We start from the raw sequence: 16,348 nt of genomic DNA on the forward strand, positions 1-16,348 counted from the left end.
AGCGCTTGCAGGTTCACCACCTGGTCCCGGAAGGGAGTGGTGGGAACCTTGGGCACATATGAGGAGCTCTTTTCCAAAACGCGATAAATCCATTTCAATAGTTTTCAGGAAAATGATTTTTTTTACCTAGATCCACACATTTTGTGAATATTCAATTTAGCCTGTTAAAATGTTTTTTCCCCTCAGTCTGAACATGTTGAACAATGATTATTAAATCAAACAACAATATTGTTGATGATAAATTCAAAGTAATTTTTTTTTTTTCAAAACGCTATAAATCCACAAAAGAAAAATCCAAAAATGGATGATTTTGGCCACTTAATTAAGTTTGGTTTTGTAGAAAGCCTTTCTTTAAAGTGAATTTCGTTTTGTATAAATTGTATCTTCATTTTAATAATTTTTTCATCAACCAATTGCCAGGATTTATTAAAAAAGAAGGAAATAGACTATAGAAATAATCATGACATGGAGGCGCCCGCGTGGTCACTTGCATTGCACGTGAACTGGTGCGCATCTCATCATAAATTAACCGAAATTCAGCGTATGAGAAATATATCTATATAGAAAGCTCGAAATGTCTTTAAACGAAACAATTAAAAACGAAAATAAATAGCATACTCTCTGATTATGTAATCCATTACATGCATTTCTCTCTAGGCGCGTTCACTACAGAGATGATGATCGTCAATTTCATCTTTGCAGACACTGACACACAGAAAACAGTTGATTAATAAAAATAAAATAAAAATTTCGATTTTCGAACGATATTCGACTTTTGCTCCTTGATTGTCGAATGCCATTTTTGGCAGAAATTATAAACGGAAACCTTTGGCAGCAGCATCTACCCCAGGTGTAGGTCTCACTGGCTCATCAAGGCCATCAAACATGTTATCACCGTTTAAAGCACTCATTTTGAGGAATGAATGAACATAAACAAACCTCTGTTCAGCGCGCCGATGTTGGATTGCGTAGAACGCTCACTGAATTCTGATTTGTCGAGAGAGGATTTATCGCGTTTAGGCTAAAAATAGGTTTGGCGCTTATCGCGGTTTGGAAAAGAACTGCATCTTGCAGTACATTTTAAACAAGGAAATATAGCGATTTGGCATGAAACATTGATGGAGCAGTGAATAGGTTCAGAACACAGCAAAATGACATGACAAACTAATTTTTTTTTTAAATGGCGTTTATCGCGTTTTGGAAAAGAGCTCCTCATATCCAGGCCGAGGTCTCAGGATCACGTGAGAGAAAGCCGGCCCGAATTCCAGGCACGCTTCGTCAACGGAGAATGCGTGCAGGTCCCCTACCCTCTTTATGGAGGCCAGTGCAACCAGCAGAGCTGTCTTCATAGACAGGAATTTGAGGAGTACGAGTTCGGAGAACCAGGTCCGGGTGGGCCAGTGCGGCGCGACCAAAATGACCTGCTCCTCGTCCTCCCTGACTTTGCGCAGGGTCTGCGCAAGGCTCACTGGGGGAAACGCATATTTGCGGCCCTGCGGCCAGCTGTGTGCCAGTGCATCCGTGCCGAGTGTGCCCTCGGTCAGGGAATAATACAGGGCGTGAGAGGCAAACAGATCTATCTGTGCGTCCCCCAACTGGTCCCAAATCAGCTGAACTAACTGGGGATGGAGTCGCCATTCTCCGGGGAGGGGCTGAAGCCGTGAGAGCTCATCGGCTGCACAGTTCAGGGCTCCGGGAATAAAAATGGCTCGAAGCGACCTCAGATGCTTTTGACTCCATATGAGGAGGTGGCGGGCGAGTTGCGACATACGGCGGGAGTGTAGACCACCTTGATGGTTGATGTACGCTACAGTGGCGGTATTGTCTGATCGGACTAGTACGTGTTGACCCTTGAGCAACGCTCGGAAGTGGTGCAGAGCAAGACGTACTGCCAGCAACTCGAGGCAATTGACATGCCATAGGCGCTGGGGTCCTGTCCAGGAGCCGGTGGCAGCATGTCCATTGCACATGGCGCCCCAACCCGTGGTGGAGGCATCTATTGAGACAACAACATGCCGGGAAGCTCGTTCCAGGGGCACTCCAGCCCGTTGATAACTGAGGTTCGACCACGGGGAGAAGATCTGACGTGCCATGCCCACCTCGGGACTCGGTCGCGAAGCCAAAGCTGAAGCGGTCTCATATGAAGCAATCCGAGCGGCGTTGCCACGGCTGCAGATGCCATATGCCCCAGGAGCCTCTGAAACAGTTTCAGTGGAACCGCACTCTTGCCCTCAAATTGTCTCAAGCAAGTCAGCAGTGACTGCGCGCGCTCGCTGGTAAGCTGCGCGGACATGGCGACCGAGTCGATGTCGATACCGAGAAAAGAGATCCTCTGCACGGGGCAAAGTTTGCTCTTCTCCCAGTTGACCCGAAGGCCCAGACGGGCTCAGTGCCGGAGAACTAGGTCCCTGTGTTCGCAAACCTGGTCTCGAGAGTGAGCTAGTATCAGCCAGTCATCGAGATAGTTCAGGATGCGAACCCCGTGTTCCCGAAGGGGAACAAGGGCTGACTCGACGACCTTCGTAAAGACGTGAGGAGACAGGGCTAGCCCGAAAGGGAGAACCGCGTACTGGTATGCCTGCCTCTCGAAAGAAAACCGTAGGGACAGTCTGTGTCGAGGGAGAATGGAGACATGGAAGTAGGCGTCCTTCAGGTCGATCGCTGCAAACCAATCCTGGGGCCGCACACATTCGAAAATGCGTTTGGCTGTGAGCATCTTGAACGGCAGCCTGTGAAGGGAGCGGTTCAGAACACGCAGGTCCAGGATTGGCCGTAACCCACCGGATTTCTTCGGGACAATGAAGTAGGGGCTGTAGAAGCCGGACCTCATTTCGGCTGGAGGGACTGTCTCGATCGCACCCTTCGCCAGTAGGGTAGCAACCTCCGCTCTCATGACAGGGGCATTGCAACCAACCATAGTGAAGCGGACTCCCCTGTAGCGGGGAGGAGAACTGAATCACGTAGCCGAGCCTGATAGTTCGTGCGACCCAGCGGGACAGACGAACCACAGACGTCCCCACTGTGGGGCAGCGAAGCGGAGTGACCGGCCCGGACGTGGACGGCATAGCGGCCCGGTGTGGGGGCACGGTCATCATCCGCGCCCTGACAGAGGAGGCCAGGGAAGGCCTGCTCTGCCTGGCGTCTGGCGACAGAGGAGGACGAGAGCGGTACGGTCCGGGGACGGCACGCACTGTCATCCAACTCTGAAACAGAGGAGGACGAGGGGTGCACGGCTCGAGGGCGGCGCACCGTGTCGTCCGAGAACTCTGTGCTCAGAAACGGGAGAGTCAGTTCTTTCTGAGAAAAGAGGATTCTCCCCCGACCCTCCACCGGGGGAAGGAGTGGGCCTGCTACCACCTCCTGGAAAGAACTGGGTCCCATCTCTGAGGAGCCTGTCTCAGGAGCGCCGCTTAGCCCGGCATTTAGCGGGGGCGAGGCTGGAGAGGGCTGTGGCGCCTACCTGCGGCTTCCTCCACAGCACAGCCCGGTGAAGGCTGCTGCTGGGGCTGTGCGGGAGGGGTGGGAGCCGCGGGAAGGGGCCCTCGGCGGTGGGCAGACTGAGGGATCTAAGCCGACGGCGAGGCAGCAGCGGGCCGTCGGGGCAGAATACATTGGAAAGCCTCAGGCAAAGTCCTCAACCGCTAAAGTCCTCAAGGCCTGGGATATGGGGGTGTCGAGCAGACGAGTCCGGTCAGCACCCTGCACATCAGCCAGGTTCAGCCACAGGTGTCGTTCCTGGACCACATTGGTGGACATCACCTGACCCAGGGAGCGTGCGGCCACTTTCGTCACTCGGAGAGCAAGGTCAGTGGTGGCGCGCAGCGCATTAAAGAGCCCTGGGTCAGTCCTACCCTCGTGCATGTCCCTGAGCATCTGGGCCTGGTAGACCAGCAGAATGGCCATGGCATGCAGTGAGGCGGCTGCCTGTCCTGCGGCTCTATAGGATTTCGCCACAAGCGTAGACCAAAAGCTACAGGCTTCGGACGGGTGCTTAGGGTCGCGCCGAGAAGCAGCACTCTGAGGACACAGTAGCATCGCAACAGAGCGTTCAACCGGGGGAACCCCAGAGTACCCATGGGCAACGGCCCCGTCGAGGGGAGGAAAGGCGGATGATATCAACGAGCGGTCCCAAGAAGACATGGGGGTCTTCCAGGACTTCGAGATCTCATCATGCACGTCCGGGAAGAAATGTATTCGGGTTGGCCGCGGACGAGGGTCGGCGGCCGCACCCAAAGACCAATCGTCCAGCCGTGAGCGCTCGGGACAGGGTGGAGGGTTCCACTCTAAACCGATGCCTGCGGCCGCCCCGGGAAAGCATGGCCGTCATCTCTGGATCAGACTCGACAAATGCCATATGCACACCATAAAGGTGGCAGCACTGTTGAATCTTCACTTCCTGAAGATTCTAGCCCGCCCTGTGATGCTGCGATGGACATCAGATTCGAATCTGGAGCGTCAAGGGAAACCCGCGGGGCATCCGAAAATAGACCAGGGGGAATCCACTGAACACTTGCGGGTTGCGTCACTGAAGAGGGGGGCGTGGTCCACGGACAAACAGTTGGCGTTTTGTTCCACACTCTCACCCTCAGGTCACCCTGGCCACCAGCCGAAGTACCACCCCTCGTGGAGGGTGTAGATCAGGGTGTGGATGAGGGGACTCTCTCTCCAACGAGATCATTGAGTCTCGACCGTAATGACGCGATGCTCATGTTCCCGCAGAGAGAACATGAGTCATCCACAAACGCTGCTCTAGCATGATCAATGCCCAAACACGCAGAGCAGAGAATGTGCCCATCAGAGTCAGAAATGAATCGACCGCAACCAGAAATGCACGGGCATATAATCTTTAAAAAGACGTGCCGCGTGCGAGCTCTTTTGTGAGAGGAAAAAACTCAGCGGATGCTGAAGCGAGCAGGGAGAAACACACTCAGGCAGATCACTGCACAGATCAGCAGGCAGTGTGAACTCGCTGGAGATTGCCATCACACCAACACCGGAGAGTCGCTCGTCTCGTAGAGTGAAGTCAGAAATGGCTGTGGAGTGAAGAGAAACTCTTGGCTCCGAAGCGAAAAACATATCTGCATATTGCCGGCGTCCTCCTTTTATACCCACAAGGTGGGGCGGAGTTGCGCCATGCAAATTCCGCAGACCCATGGCATTTCTTTGCCATTGGCTCGTTTTGTAATACTCGAAGTCGATAGGCTTTCTAAGGGAAACCCCATTCGTCGTCATCCGACGTAACTCGGAGTGACAACGAAAGTGAACTTTCCTTAGCAAGAGTTCCTTTGTCAACCAATTTGGTCTTTCCTTTAAAATTGGTTGACCAAAGCACTCTTGCTGGTTAAGCTTTAAGAAGCCTGGTAAGGACATAAAGACACTAGCATCCAAAACACAACATACACTGATCTTTTTAATAGGGCAAAACCTCTCATTTCCTTTCCACTCTGTCTTTAAAGTCCCTGTAAAGTCAAAATTAAGTATGTGTTTTGAGTTTGTCACACCACAGAAAAATGTGTTATTAGTCACCCAGCCAAATTTGAATGATAAAAAAAGCCAGCAAGTACATAAAATAAGCTATCAAAATCTTGAAAAAATGAGCAGTAATCTCTGCTCTCAAACGCTGGGGGCGTGTCCACTGGCTGCGCTGAAACCACGCCCACTCGCGGGAAAGCTGCCGTCGTCGACTCGCCTCACTCAACTCTACAGCCGGAATGGATGCTCGCACGGTGGGCACGCACTGCCGAATGGCACCAGTTGTCGGCGCGACGGGAGGATGAAGGCTGAGGCGGGAGTCGGTTCGGCCCCATTAACCAGTAACAGCGGATTATCAGTGAATCCCAGACAGTTATCTCCGACGAAAGTTTATAAAACTATCCAGTGTAAAATGATCACTTACAGAGGCGGGTTTTGGCGGTGATCCTCAGCTCTCCATCAAGGTGGCTCTTCACAAAATGAATCCACTTCTTCTTGATGTAATCGTTTTTCGGAAATTTAAACAAGGACACGATCTGTTTTGTACGTGATCCGGTGATCGCATCCAGGTAGTACGCATTTCCGTGACGAAGGCATAGCTAGTAGCTAGCAATCTGTAGGCTGTGTTACTAATAATAGTACTGACAGTAACTCGCGATTGAGCGGCAAACTGATGTGAATGTGCTCTATAATATTGTTAGGAGCGGCCAGCCTCAGTGGCCTCAGAGCGTCATCAAGTAGGGGCGTGTCCAGGAGCTCAAGGGCTCCAGTGCGTCATCGAGCCCTGTTTTAGCCCCGCCCAGAAAATCCGTAAAATATCAATGGTGAAAAACTGTTTAACGGTCTAACTCCACAATTCAGTACTTCACAGTTCACAGTCTTTGTAATATGTTTTAGCAATACATTTCTAACATTTATAATGTGTTTAGAATTTTTTTTTGAAATTGCCTTTACAGGGACTTTAAATGACAGCTAAGGTATAGGGTCTCTTTATATCCTCCCACTCCAGCGGAGGCTAAAAGCTTCCTCTCTTTCTAGTGATGGTAAGAGCCTTGCAAAATTAATAGAAGTAATGAGGTTCCCTGTGGAGGCAGCCAAGTTGATCTTGAGAGTCAGGCCTCTTTTTAGATCTCTCAAGTCCTGCTTTCTCTTGGACAGATCTCGACTCTTTCTTCCTCCACCTATCCACTCAGCCAAATCCTGAGCGACTATCTCTATCTTGAGCAAGGGCATTAAAGCATACCGCATCTCCCAACACCAATGTTGAGAACTACACAGAAATGCCTCTTGAAATCCCTCTGCAAGACTCTCTGGAGATCGGCTCCTCTCGCTGTCATTTTTTTCACTCAAAAGCCATCTTGATAAGCTATTCACCTTCACAAAAAGTGGAGGTCTGGTGTGCCATGTTAACCAGTCATTAAGACTCCAACACTGACTCTGATTGTAAAGCCACCTCACTCATCTAAACGTACTTCATTGCCTTGACTTCTCCAACCTTCACCCATTAAATGGTGACTAAAAGCAGTTATCTATAGAGAACAAAACAGGTCTTTCTATATATTTATTTTATATATATACAGGGGTGTGGGTATCACGTACTGTTATCTGAGAGCACAGCCGAACACACTCAAAGATCACATGCAGAGAGAGAGACAGAGAGAAAGAGAGAGAGGAGAGAGAGAGAGAGAGAGAGAGAGAGAGAGAGAGAGAGAGAGAGAGAGAGAGAGAGAGAGAGAGAGAGAGAGAGAGAGAGAGAGAGAGAGAGGCGTGTTTCAGACAGAGCTCAAACACAAAATTGATTCCTCTTTCGCGTTTACTTAAGCTTGAACGCACACATACAGAGAAAATTATGTCAAAATACCCATCCCGGAACGTATTCTCTTGGTTATGTCATAAGTGAACCGTTGAGAAAGAAACCGGATGTGTGTCAGTAGTATATTTGGTCCGTGCATTCGGTCTTAAAGTGACAGCAACCTAATATTCCTGTCATTAATGTTAATAAAATAAAAACCATGTTCTAGAGAAAAGAAGATAGTGAGGAGAGCAGTCAGGAGGAAAGTGATTATATCAGCTTGTAGGATAAGTGTGCCATCTCCAGGTGCTTCCCTTGAGAACAAATAAATAATATGACCAGAGTCCAGTTTACAAACAAATGACTCTTACAAGCAGTTTCTTTGAATAAGCAAAAAAGATTCACACGTCACCAGTTTCAATCAGTCTAACAATTAGTCGCTGAAACTGTCATAGCAGTTAACATACTGACAGGTTTACTTGACATTGAGTTGTTTAAGATAGATATTAAAATAAAAAATAAAAGTAATATAATAAAAAAGTATGTTACATAGCATGAAATATTTATATATTTTAAATAGTAAAAAAATCTTTGTCTTTCTTTCTTTCTTTTAATAATAATATTTGTAATAATAATAATAATAATAATAAAGTAGTACACTTCATTGATATAATTATTGATTTAATATTTTACTATAACATAATAACAAAAATAATAATAATTATTATTATTATTATTATCAATGTTATGTGCCAACTACCTAAAAACGGAATGTTTTGGAAAACACTGACCCAGACACATGATCAGACACATAGAGGAGTTTCATCACAATACCCCACAGACCCATCAGAGACCCCTGTTCTTTCAGTCTCCAAAGCCTGTTACATGTAACAGGAAGCTCAGCTGATTAACATGATTAAAACATCCTGCTCTAGGGCCTGTCGACCACACACAGGAGGCAGCGTCGAGTGACAAGGTCAGCCAAATGTCAGTATGAGTGTGTGTGGGTAACTGGCTGGGATTAAGACTGGTGAATGTTGACCAGAGAAACAAGTGCCTCTTTACATAGAGAGCTAAATGGTAAAGACTTTCTCTAGTCTAGCAGGTGCGAGTCTGTATGTGTGTGTGCAAAGAAGGCGGGCTTCTTGGTGAGCAGCCAGGCATCAGGTCGATGCAAAGCAGGAAGCAGAGGTCCACAGCCCTTGCGCTGCAGTTCCTGTTCTCTGCAGGGTATCGCCTTCTCAGCGTAGCTGTCTAGAGCCACAGAGCCAACACCCAGCGCCAAATCACTCATACACCCTCACAAACACACACATATTCACACTCACACGCCGAGAACAGCTCTCTATGTACTCAAAACCATCAGCCTTTCAGTTTTTCAAATTAACAAAAGGCACTATTTCTAACCTTTTATAAATTCATAAAGACATGTTGAAGGAATCCAGCAGAAGATAAAATCTGAAGTGTGTGACTTCTGAGCCACAATTGCACAAATATTGACTTTTTTTTAAACAGGTTTCCAGGACACGCCCCTTGTCCGTCATTGGTTAGACAAACTGATAGTCCCGCCCTAGTGTCTCTGGGATAGGAGAACGTGTTTTAAAACTTAAAAAGCCACAGACTTGACAATAATTATGTTATGGCCAATAACCAACAAATGGCTGATATTAAAATTATATACCATTTAAAAATAATGAGAAATTATTAGAAATACAACACTAAAATTAATTGTTGTAAACGCTACATGCGTATGTACATTATATTATATAACATTATAATGTACATTTAACAGTGTTACATTATTTGTGTTTTTACAGATCAATGGCAAATGTAAAATAAATAAATAAGTAGTGGTAATAAGCACGTACAATGAAATGTGCAATCCTGATCAATAAAAAATTCAATCTAATGTCAGCTGATAACCAATATGGAATTTATATCATTCATCAGTATTTCTGTTTTAATATTTAGTCTAACCACTAAATTGCTGTGCACAAATATGTCAATGATAGCTGTCATGGCTCTCTCTCCCTCCCTCCTTTCCTCTCTCTCCTCGCTCTCATCAACTGATCAATCAGTCTGTCAGTGGATATGATGCATGGCAGGAAATGGAGAGGCTGCGGGAGGGAGCCGGAGCGAGTGGAGTGCCGGGAATCCTGGAGCAAAGGCTGACGGGAAATTTCTGCGCTCCGGGGGGCAGCAAGAGCGACTCGGTTCCATAAACAAGGTGCAGGATCGGTCAATAGGTTCCGTCACTCAGCGGGAACAGCGAGTCACCATGGCAGCGCCACAGGGCCTGTTTATAATCAGGCTTCCTGGGACCAAAAATATCAGTGCAAGGGAGCATTGCACAGCATATAATCCACTAACGAGTCATTGTCTTTCATGATGCTGCTTCGAACACCTGTGCCTGGTTTTTGGAACATTGTTCGATGTCAGACTCACCTGTTTATGTGGTCCTCTCAGGATGTGAGCTCTGGCCCCCTCACACGCCGTCCTCATGGCCTCCAGAGACGGAGTCCCCAGCAGATCTGTGATCAAGTCCAGCTAGAATATAACAAGAAAAAGAAGAGTAGATAAGTGTTGTATACACAATTAATATAGAACAGCATCTGTAAAAGTTGCAAACATAATACAAGCTCTTTGTACGCAAATACACACCTGAGATCCAGGAATTCGTTTTTAGCTAGTGTAGTATTTTTGCTATGTTTTAAGTACTAATTTATCTAGAAGTATACGATTTACTAAAAGATTGCAGGAGCACAAAGACTCATTTAGGAAAGACAAAATTCTAATTTTTAAATAACCAATAAGAAAGTCAAATCATGGTATGGCATCCACCAATCACATAACATGTCGGGTAAGTGATCACTCATCAGGCCAATGGCCTCTGTTCTTATTTGTAAACTTCTAATCAACATCGTATTTAAAGCAAAATAAAAGACATCGAGAGAGAGAGAGAGAGAGAGAGAGAGAGAGAGAGAGAGAGAGAGAGAGAGAGAGAGAGAGAGAGAAACACAACTATGTTTTATTATGTATCAGAAAGGATAAAGCATACACATATATGTAAATAAATAAAAAATAGAAAGTCCTGATTTAAAACAGAAAATAACTGAATTTAATAAAAGAGGAGTAGAAGGACAAAGGGACAAATATGAGAACATTGATCCATGTCCAAAAATGAGAACACTAGATCCATGTTCAAGATCTGTACACAAACAAACTAGAGCAGAACCATGTTCAAGTAAATCAAATTCTTTACTGGAGAGAATTTAATGAGCCTTAAAAGGAATGTCGATGTGCTGTCGGTGCACATTCAGGGCTGTGGGGACGGGAGCTGCGCACACACGCACACACACACACTCACACACACACACACACAGCCAGAGGAACAGCCAGTCCCAGAGCCTCTGACACACTGCAGGGCCAGTATTATTAGAACGCATGGCTTATAATTTTCTGTGTGAAATTTTTTAAACTAAAAAGTGTATCTATAGTCATACTTCTCAAGACATTGTTTCATGTTACTCCATCATATGTCATGAGATTAATGAGATTCTACACAAAATAGAGGCCTCCGTGTACATGCTAGAGACATGCTGTCTAAGCCGTGATGGTGTTGCTTCTGCCTGCACACAGCCTTCAAGGACAGAGGGCTTCTGGGTCGTGGCCACACTGGGGCTTCAGGACAACAGAGCCTTGAGCTGCCTCCACTCTCTCATTAGCATGGCTGTACTACATTTGCCAAAAAACTGTACGTTAAGGTCACACGCTTAACATCAGTGTCCAGGATTTTCTGTTTTCACTAATAATGTCACAAAGCTAGGAATATATTTTCCATTCAAAAACAGTACCGGATATAGCAAAGGTTAATGGCAAAATGAATGGTAAGTGAATTGAGAATTAAACATATATATTTAATACCATAAATATTTAATACCATAATACCATTTGATCTCTGATAACAAATTACTTTACTTTTAAAAATTGTAATGTAGACACATGCATTTTCTGTAAAGCTGCTTTGAAAAGATATGTATTGTGAAAAGCGCTATACAAATAAAAGTGAATTGAAATTGTATTGAATAAATGTATAGGCAAAAATCTTTATTACAGGTCATTAAAACTGTATTCTGCAGTTTATCTTAAGTATATTTGAAATAGTAACTTTTCCATTGAGGTAAAAGCTGTCAGAAGTTGTTAAAAATCACAGATTTTTTCGTAGAGAATTCCTTAAGTATTTGTTTCGAAGGTTCTTGCAATTTAATCCATACAATACATTGCGGTTCCTAGCCAAACCTGTTGGAAACCTGTTGCCCAATGTTTTGTTTACTCGCCATACTAAATTTTGGCAAGTGCAGCTGAACTCGTCTCTATTTCACATATCTGAGAGGCCAAATTATCCACAATCATACTGCAATGAGAGCAGTTAGAAGTTTCCTTTTACAACATGTAATACTGCAGACTGTAAGTTGAGGACACAATGTGAGTAGAATATGTTCCTAGATTAACGTCCTTAGCTGTTCTGAAATCAGAGGGGTCTATTTGGCTGATAAGAATGTTATTCCAAGAACAATAAATAATGTTGACAGGAACGTGTTCTACTTGTATAAATCACATCGAGCTGTGTGAAAGGGCCAGTTCTTGCCCACAGATCGTGTGCTGAGCATGAGCGTAGGTGAATACCTGTTGGATGGGACTCTGGGCCTGGAAGAGGATGCGTCGGCCAAGCAGCTCGGCAAAGATGCAGCCCACAGACCAGATGTCGATGGCGTTGGAATAGTGCCTGCTCCCCATCAGGATCTCTGGCGCTCTGTAGTACTGCGTCACCACCTCCTGGGTCATGTGACGCGACTCATCCAGCTCCTCCACTCTCGCCAGGCCAAAGTCACAAATCTGTGAGCATATTACCATGATTTGCACGCTTATTAGGTTGGCGTGGAGTCTGCAGTGTGCATGTATTGACAGGGATGGAGACGATGTTGAAAAATGCGATTTTTTTCAATAAATCAAGCAATAAAAACAAAACCTCTTACTCTAGTACCTCTTCACGCTAGCCTATAACACGGTGTCCTTTGCTGTCTGTTGTTGTTTTGTTTTTATTCATTGGTTTAGGTGTATTTATAATTCTTTTTAGAACATTGTACAGCACATTGGTCAACTGTGGTTGTTTTAAATTGAGCTTTATAAATAAATTGAGATTGAGAAAATTAGGTGGAGAGGCTCAATCACGTTTTAACCAAAAAGATAAACACTAAAAAGCGCTATAAACACAAGACCCAATTTTCCATCATCTTGAGCTGCTTGAGTGCTCATGGGGAATAAATAAATGAGAAAAATATCTCTGCCTTTTCTCTCCACCCTCTCTCAGAAAGAAGGCACATAAGAGCCTAACATGCATTACTAACAATTTACCCAAGCAGCTCCACCCAGTATATCCCAGCGGCCTCATTTTAGGCCTTCCCATAAGACAAATTCAAATGCTGCAAGTAACACTAAAACATGCACTTTATTGAAATGATTTCTTGTTTTTTCTTGTTCCATCCATGGAATGAGTGACAAGCTGCCATGGCGGTGCTATGTGGTTGCTAGGTGGTTAAGTCAAAAGAGCCTGTGTTTTCCATTTTTATAGTCAGGTCTCCATCCACATATTTTGAGTGAAATCGCATAAAGAATGCTAGATGGAAATGTCAAAAGACATAAATTATGATGGAAACACATTTATAAAATAAATTCTTAGATGGGCACTCAAAAGTTCATTATTTATAACCATTGTAGAATTTATTCATATTTTGAATTATATTTTCAGTTTTCATTTTACTTTTGATAAGTAATTTTAGTAAATTTTTTTGTGATTTTTTAAATATCCATTTAGCTTTCATTTAGATTTATAGCGGTTTTAGCTTTAGTAATTTTGGTACTTCAGCTTATTTTATTTCAGTTCGTTGCCAAGTTTTTCATCCAATATTGATACTGTATGTATTATTTTCAGCTTCGATTTTCCAAAAGAAAAGGCTTGGCATGTCAGAGCTAAATGAGAGAAACATTCTTTCTTTTCGGAAATGGGGATTAAGGACTAAATAAAGCAGCACATGCTAAATGATTCCCTTTCTGTGGTCCAATAGCATAATCTATTCCCGCTCTCCCCTCAAGCGCACTTCTCATGCTGTTGGGTGAAGTCAACACGCACATACATTGAGAATTTATCTCTTTCTTTATCTCTCTCTCTCTCTCTTCCTATATCTCCCATATCACCCTTGCTTTCTCCTTTGCAGCTGAGCTCTTGCTATGGGATCCAAAATGAAGATTTATGTCAGGAACTGAGCAGATGAATCAATCCCAAGGGGACCCTGACCCCCTGGAGCCAGAGATTGCGTGTTAGTGTGTGTGTGTATATGCTGTAGACCTGGCCTGGCCTGGATAGATATGAAGCGTCCTCGGAAGAAAGGAATTATAAAGACAGAATTCAAGGCCCATAGGCTAGAGTGTATAATGCTAAAATAGCAGGAGAGCACAGAGACAAGAAAAGAAGCCAGTGCAATAGAGCTTAAACAGTCAAAATCTCATATTTATCCAACAAAAAGTATATTAAAAGCACAGCTAAATGTGACGTTTATTATAGTGCTTTATGTAAAGATTGTTTTAAGTTAATGATGGCTTTTTATGTTGAAAGGCTATAATTACTCATTTCATCCTCAGGAATTGAGAAAATAATCCATTTAATAGAGACATTAGTTGCAGAATTGGTAGATACTGGTTTTCATTTATAATATCTTGATGTTGTTTCTAAATTAATTTGGAGATTCAGTGTGAAAATAATTAATATTAATTAATATTAGGTGTGATTAATCGTAATTAATTACAGAACAATTAATTACTTAATTTTTTTAATCAAATTACATCACTGATATAAACATCTTAAGAGTCCGACTACTTTTCAGGGTCAATTTCAGAAATAATAAATTAATTTGAACATCCAAGCTGAACTATCAGAAAAGACAACATTTACATTTTGACTAGTCACTAACCTTAAGCACACAATTGCTGTTGACCAGTAGGTTACCAGGTTTAATGTCTCTATGCAAAATGCCAGCTGAGTGTAGATACTTCAATCCTGTGGAGACAACATATACATCAGTCATCAAAGACATTTTGTGGACACAAACTGTATTCATATGAAGCATATGCTGTGCAGGTTTCTTGTTTGGTTTGAAATCTAATCCAGTTTACATATAAACAAGACTTGTGCCCTATGGTGGTATCATCACTCTAGGATGCAATAGAGCTTTGTGTCACTTCAAAACACTGTTATACACGTTTCATGTGATTCATTAGGAATAAGGTGAACTGGTCCCTTTAAAACCCGTCAGTTGTCCGACAGTAAACAAAATATCAGAAAGGAGATTGATTGGTTCTCCCATTCCAATTCTTACACTCTTCCTCCTCACTGGTGAGAATATGATAGTAAGGAACATGAAGTAGAGAAATGTGTGTGTTTGTCTGCACGTTTCTCTACCCATGAGATCTTGGTGAAAAAAAACTCGGGTGAAGAATGTGCGTGTCTGACCTCTGAAGGTGAAGTTTGAAGATTTGAAATAAAGGGCATAGTGTGTGTGTGTGTGTGTGTGTGTGTGTGTGTATCTCACCTCTGAGGATCTGATAGAGAAAGACTTTGACGTGGTCAGAGCTCAGGGGCTGTGGAGACACGATGATCTTATGGAGGTCACTCTGCATCAATTCCGTCACCACATAACTGTGGTTATGTCAAGGGAAACAACCATGCCAAAAATAACAGCAGGAAGTTCACACATACAGTACAGCAGCGCTACGAATGATAGGCAGTTTTAACACTCATCTAAAAACAGAGCCAATGGATAGGGAGTTCATGGGGAAGTGGAGAGGGTGAATGTGAAGAGGACTAGCATTTGTCTAAAGCGCCTCTCCTAAACTGGAGCACAAAGTCAAGAGTATTAGTCACACATTGCTACTTCTTTTAATCACAGATTTTACACATGCAAAATATGATGATGAGGCATACATTATATTCCAACACCATTTTTTAGAGCTGTTTAGTAGACTTTAGTTACAGCTTTGTGGAGTAACCAGCAATAAAAAAATAGCTGTTTTTAAAACTGTTTTCTTTGTTAAACTTGTTAGTTTACAGTTTAATATGGCCAAATTCCAGACCCCTGTTCTAGAATGACCTTTTCCGTCATTCATTTCATTGTCTTCATTTTAGTGAATATTTTTTTGGATGGTTTGTGAGCCATCAATTCATTTTCTTTCAAGTAATCATTACATAAATCTACAATATATATGAAAATTACTTTTAATATTTAGAAAACTTTTCAGCAAAGTTTTTAATATATACACAGAGACTAGGGGTGTAACGGTACATGTATTCATTCCGAACGGTCATGGTACGGACGTCCCGGTTCGGTGCATACGGTCAGAAGACAAATACAGTCACAGGCGATCCACACTCCAATCCAGAAGGGGACGCGCATGATAATGCAAAGCTGTTTGCTAACCACCGCAACAGGAAATAAAGCAGAAGAAGAGACTTGAGAGTTCAGATGCAAGAGCTTGCTAGTAGCCTATACGCTGAGTTTCTATTCATTTTTGTGACGCCCTCCAAAACTTCACGGAAAGGAAACTGGGACGGCTGAAAGCTGAATCCTGTTTGTTTTCTTTATTTTACAAAAGCACGATGTTTTGTTTTTATTGTGAGTGTACACAAATATAAATATGCCCTTTACAGTTTCTAATGATGTCATATCTGTATGACCATAAATTAGAGAGTATTTTAAATTGTTTCCGCAGGTATAATGAGACAAAATCACTTGGCATTGTGCCGATTTGTGTCGTATAAAGGTGAAGTAGGCTCAGATGTAGATGGCACTTTCTCTAGCTCATCTTTCTGTAATTTCTTGAATAAGCGTAATATTGAACTTTGTGCATCCGCCATTGCATGTTACTAATCTAGTAAAAATAAGTTTTGTTTTTCATTATTCTATTTATTTTGTACCAAATACCTTTTGTTTTTTTCAGCCCTACAAGAGTGTATTCTGTTTACTGCTTAGT

General features: G+C 43.4%; 1 protein-coding gene across 1 annotated transcript in view; it reads right to left on the minus strand.

Annotated features, from left to right (window-relative positions):
* nlk2 (nemo-like kinase, type 2) overlaps positions 1-16,348 on the minus strand; it is a 78,930-nt gene that overhangs the window by 14,527 nt on the left and 48,055 nt on the right. The window contains exons 4-7 of the mRNA XM_056271197.1: positions 14,911-15,017; positions 14,293-14,378; positions 11,951-12,160; positions 9,710-9,811 (exon numbers count right to left, since the gene is read on the minus strand). Coding sequence (XP_056127172.1) covers positions 9,710-9,811; positions 11,951-12,160; positions 14,293-14,378; positions 14,911-15,017 — 505 coding nt within the window. The remainder of the gene's footprint in view (positions 1-9,709; positions 9,812-11,950; positions 12,161-14,292; positions 14,379-14,910; positions 15,018-16,348) is intronic.

This window comes from Rhinichthys klamathensis, unplaced genomic scaffold, assembly GCF_029890125.1.
Source record: "Rhinichthys klamathensis goyatoka isolate OS25496 unplaced genomic scaffold, OSU_Roscu_1.1 h1tg000311l_1, whole genome shotgun sequence".
NCBI classification, from domain to species: domain Eukaryota; kingdom Metazoa; phylum Chordata; class Actinopteri; order Cypriniformes; family Leuciscidae; genus Rhinichthys; species Rhinichthys klamathensis.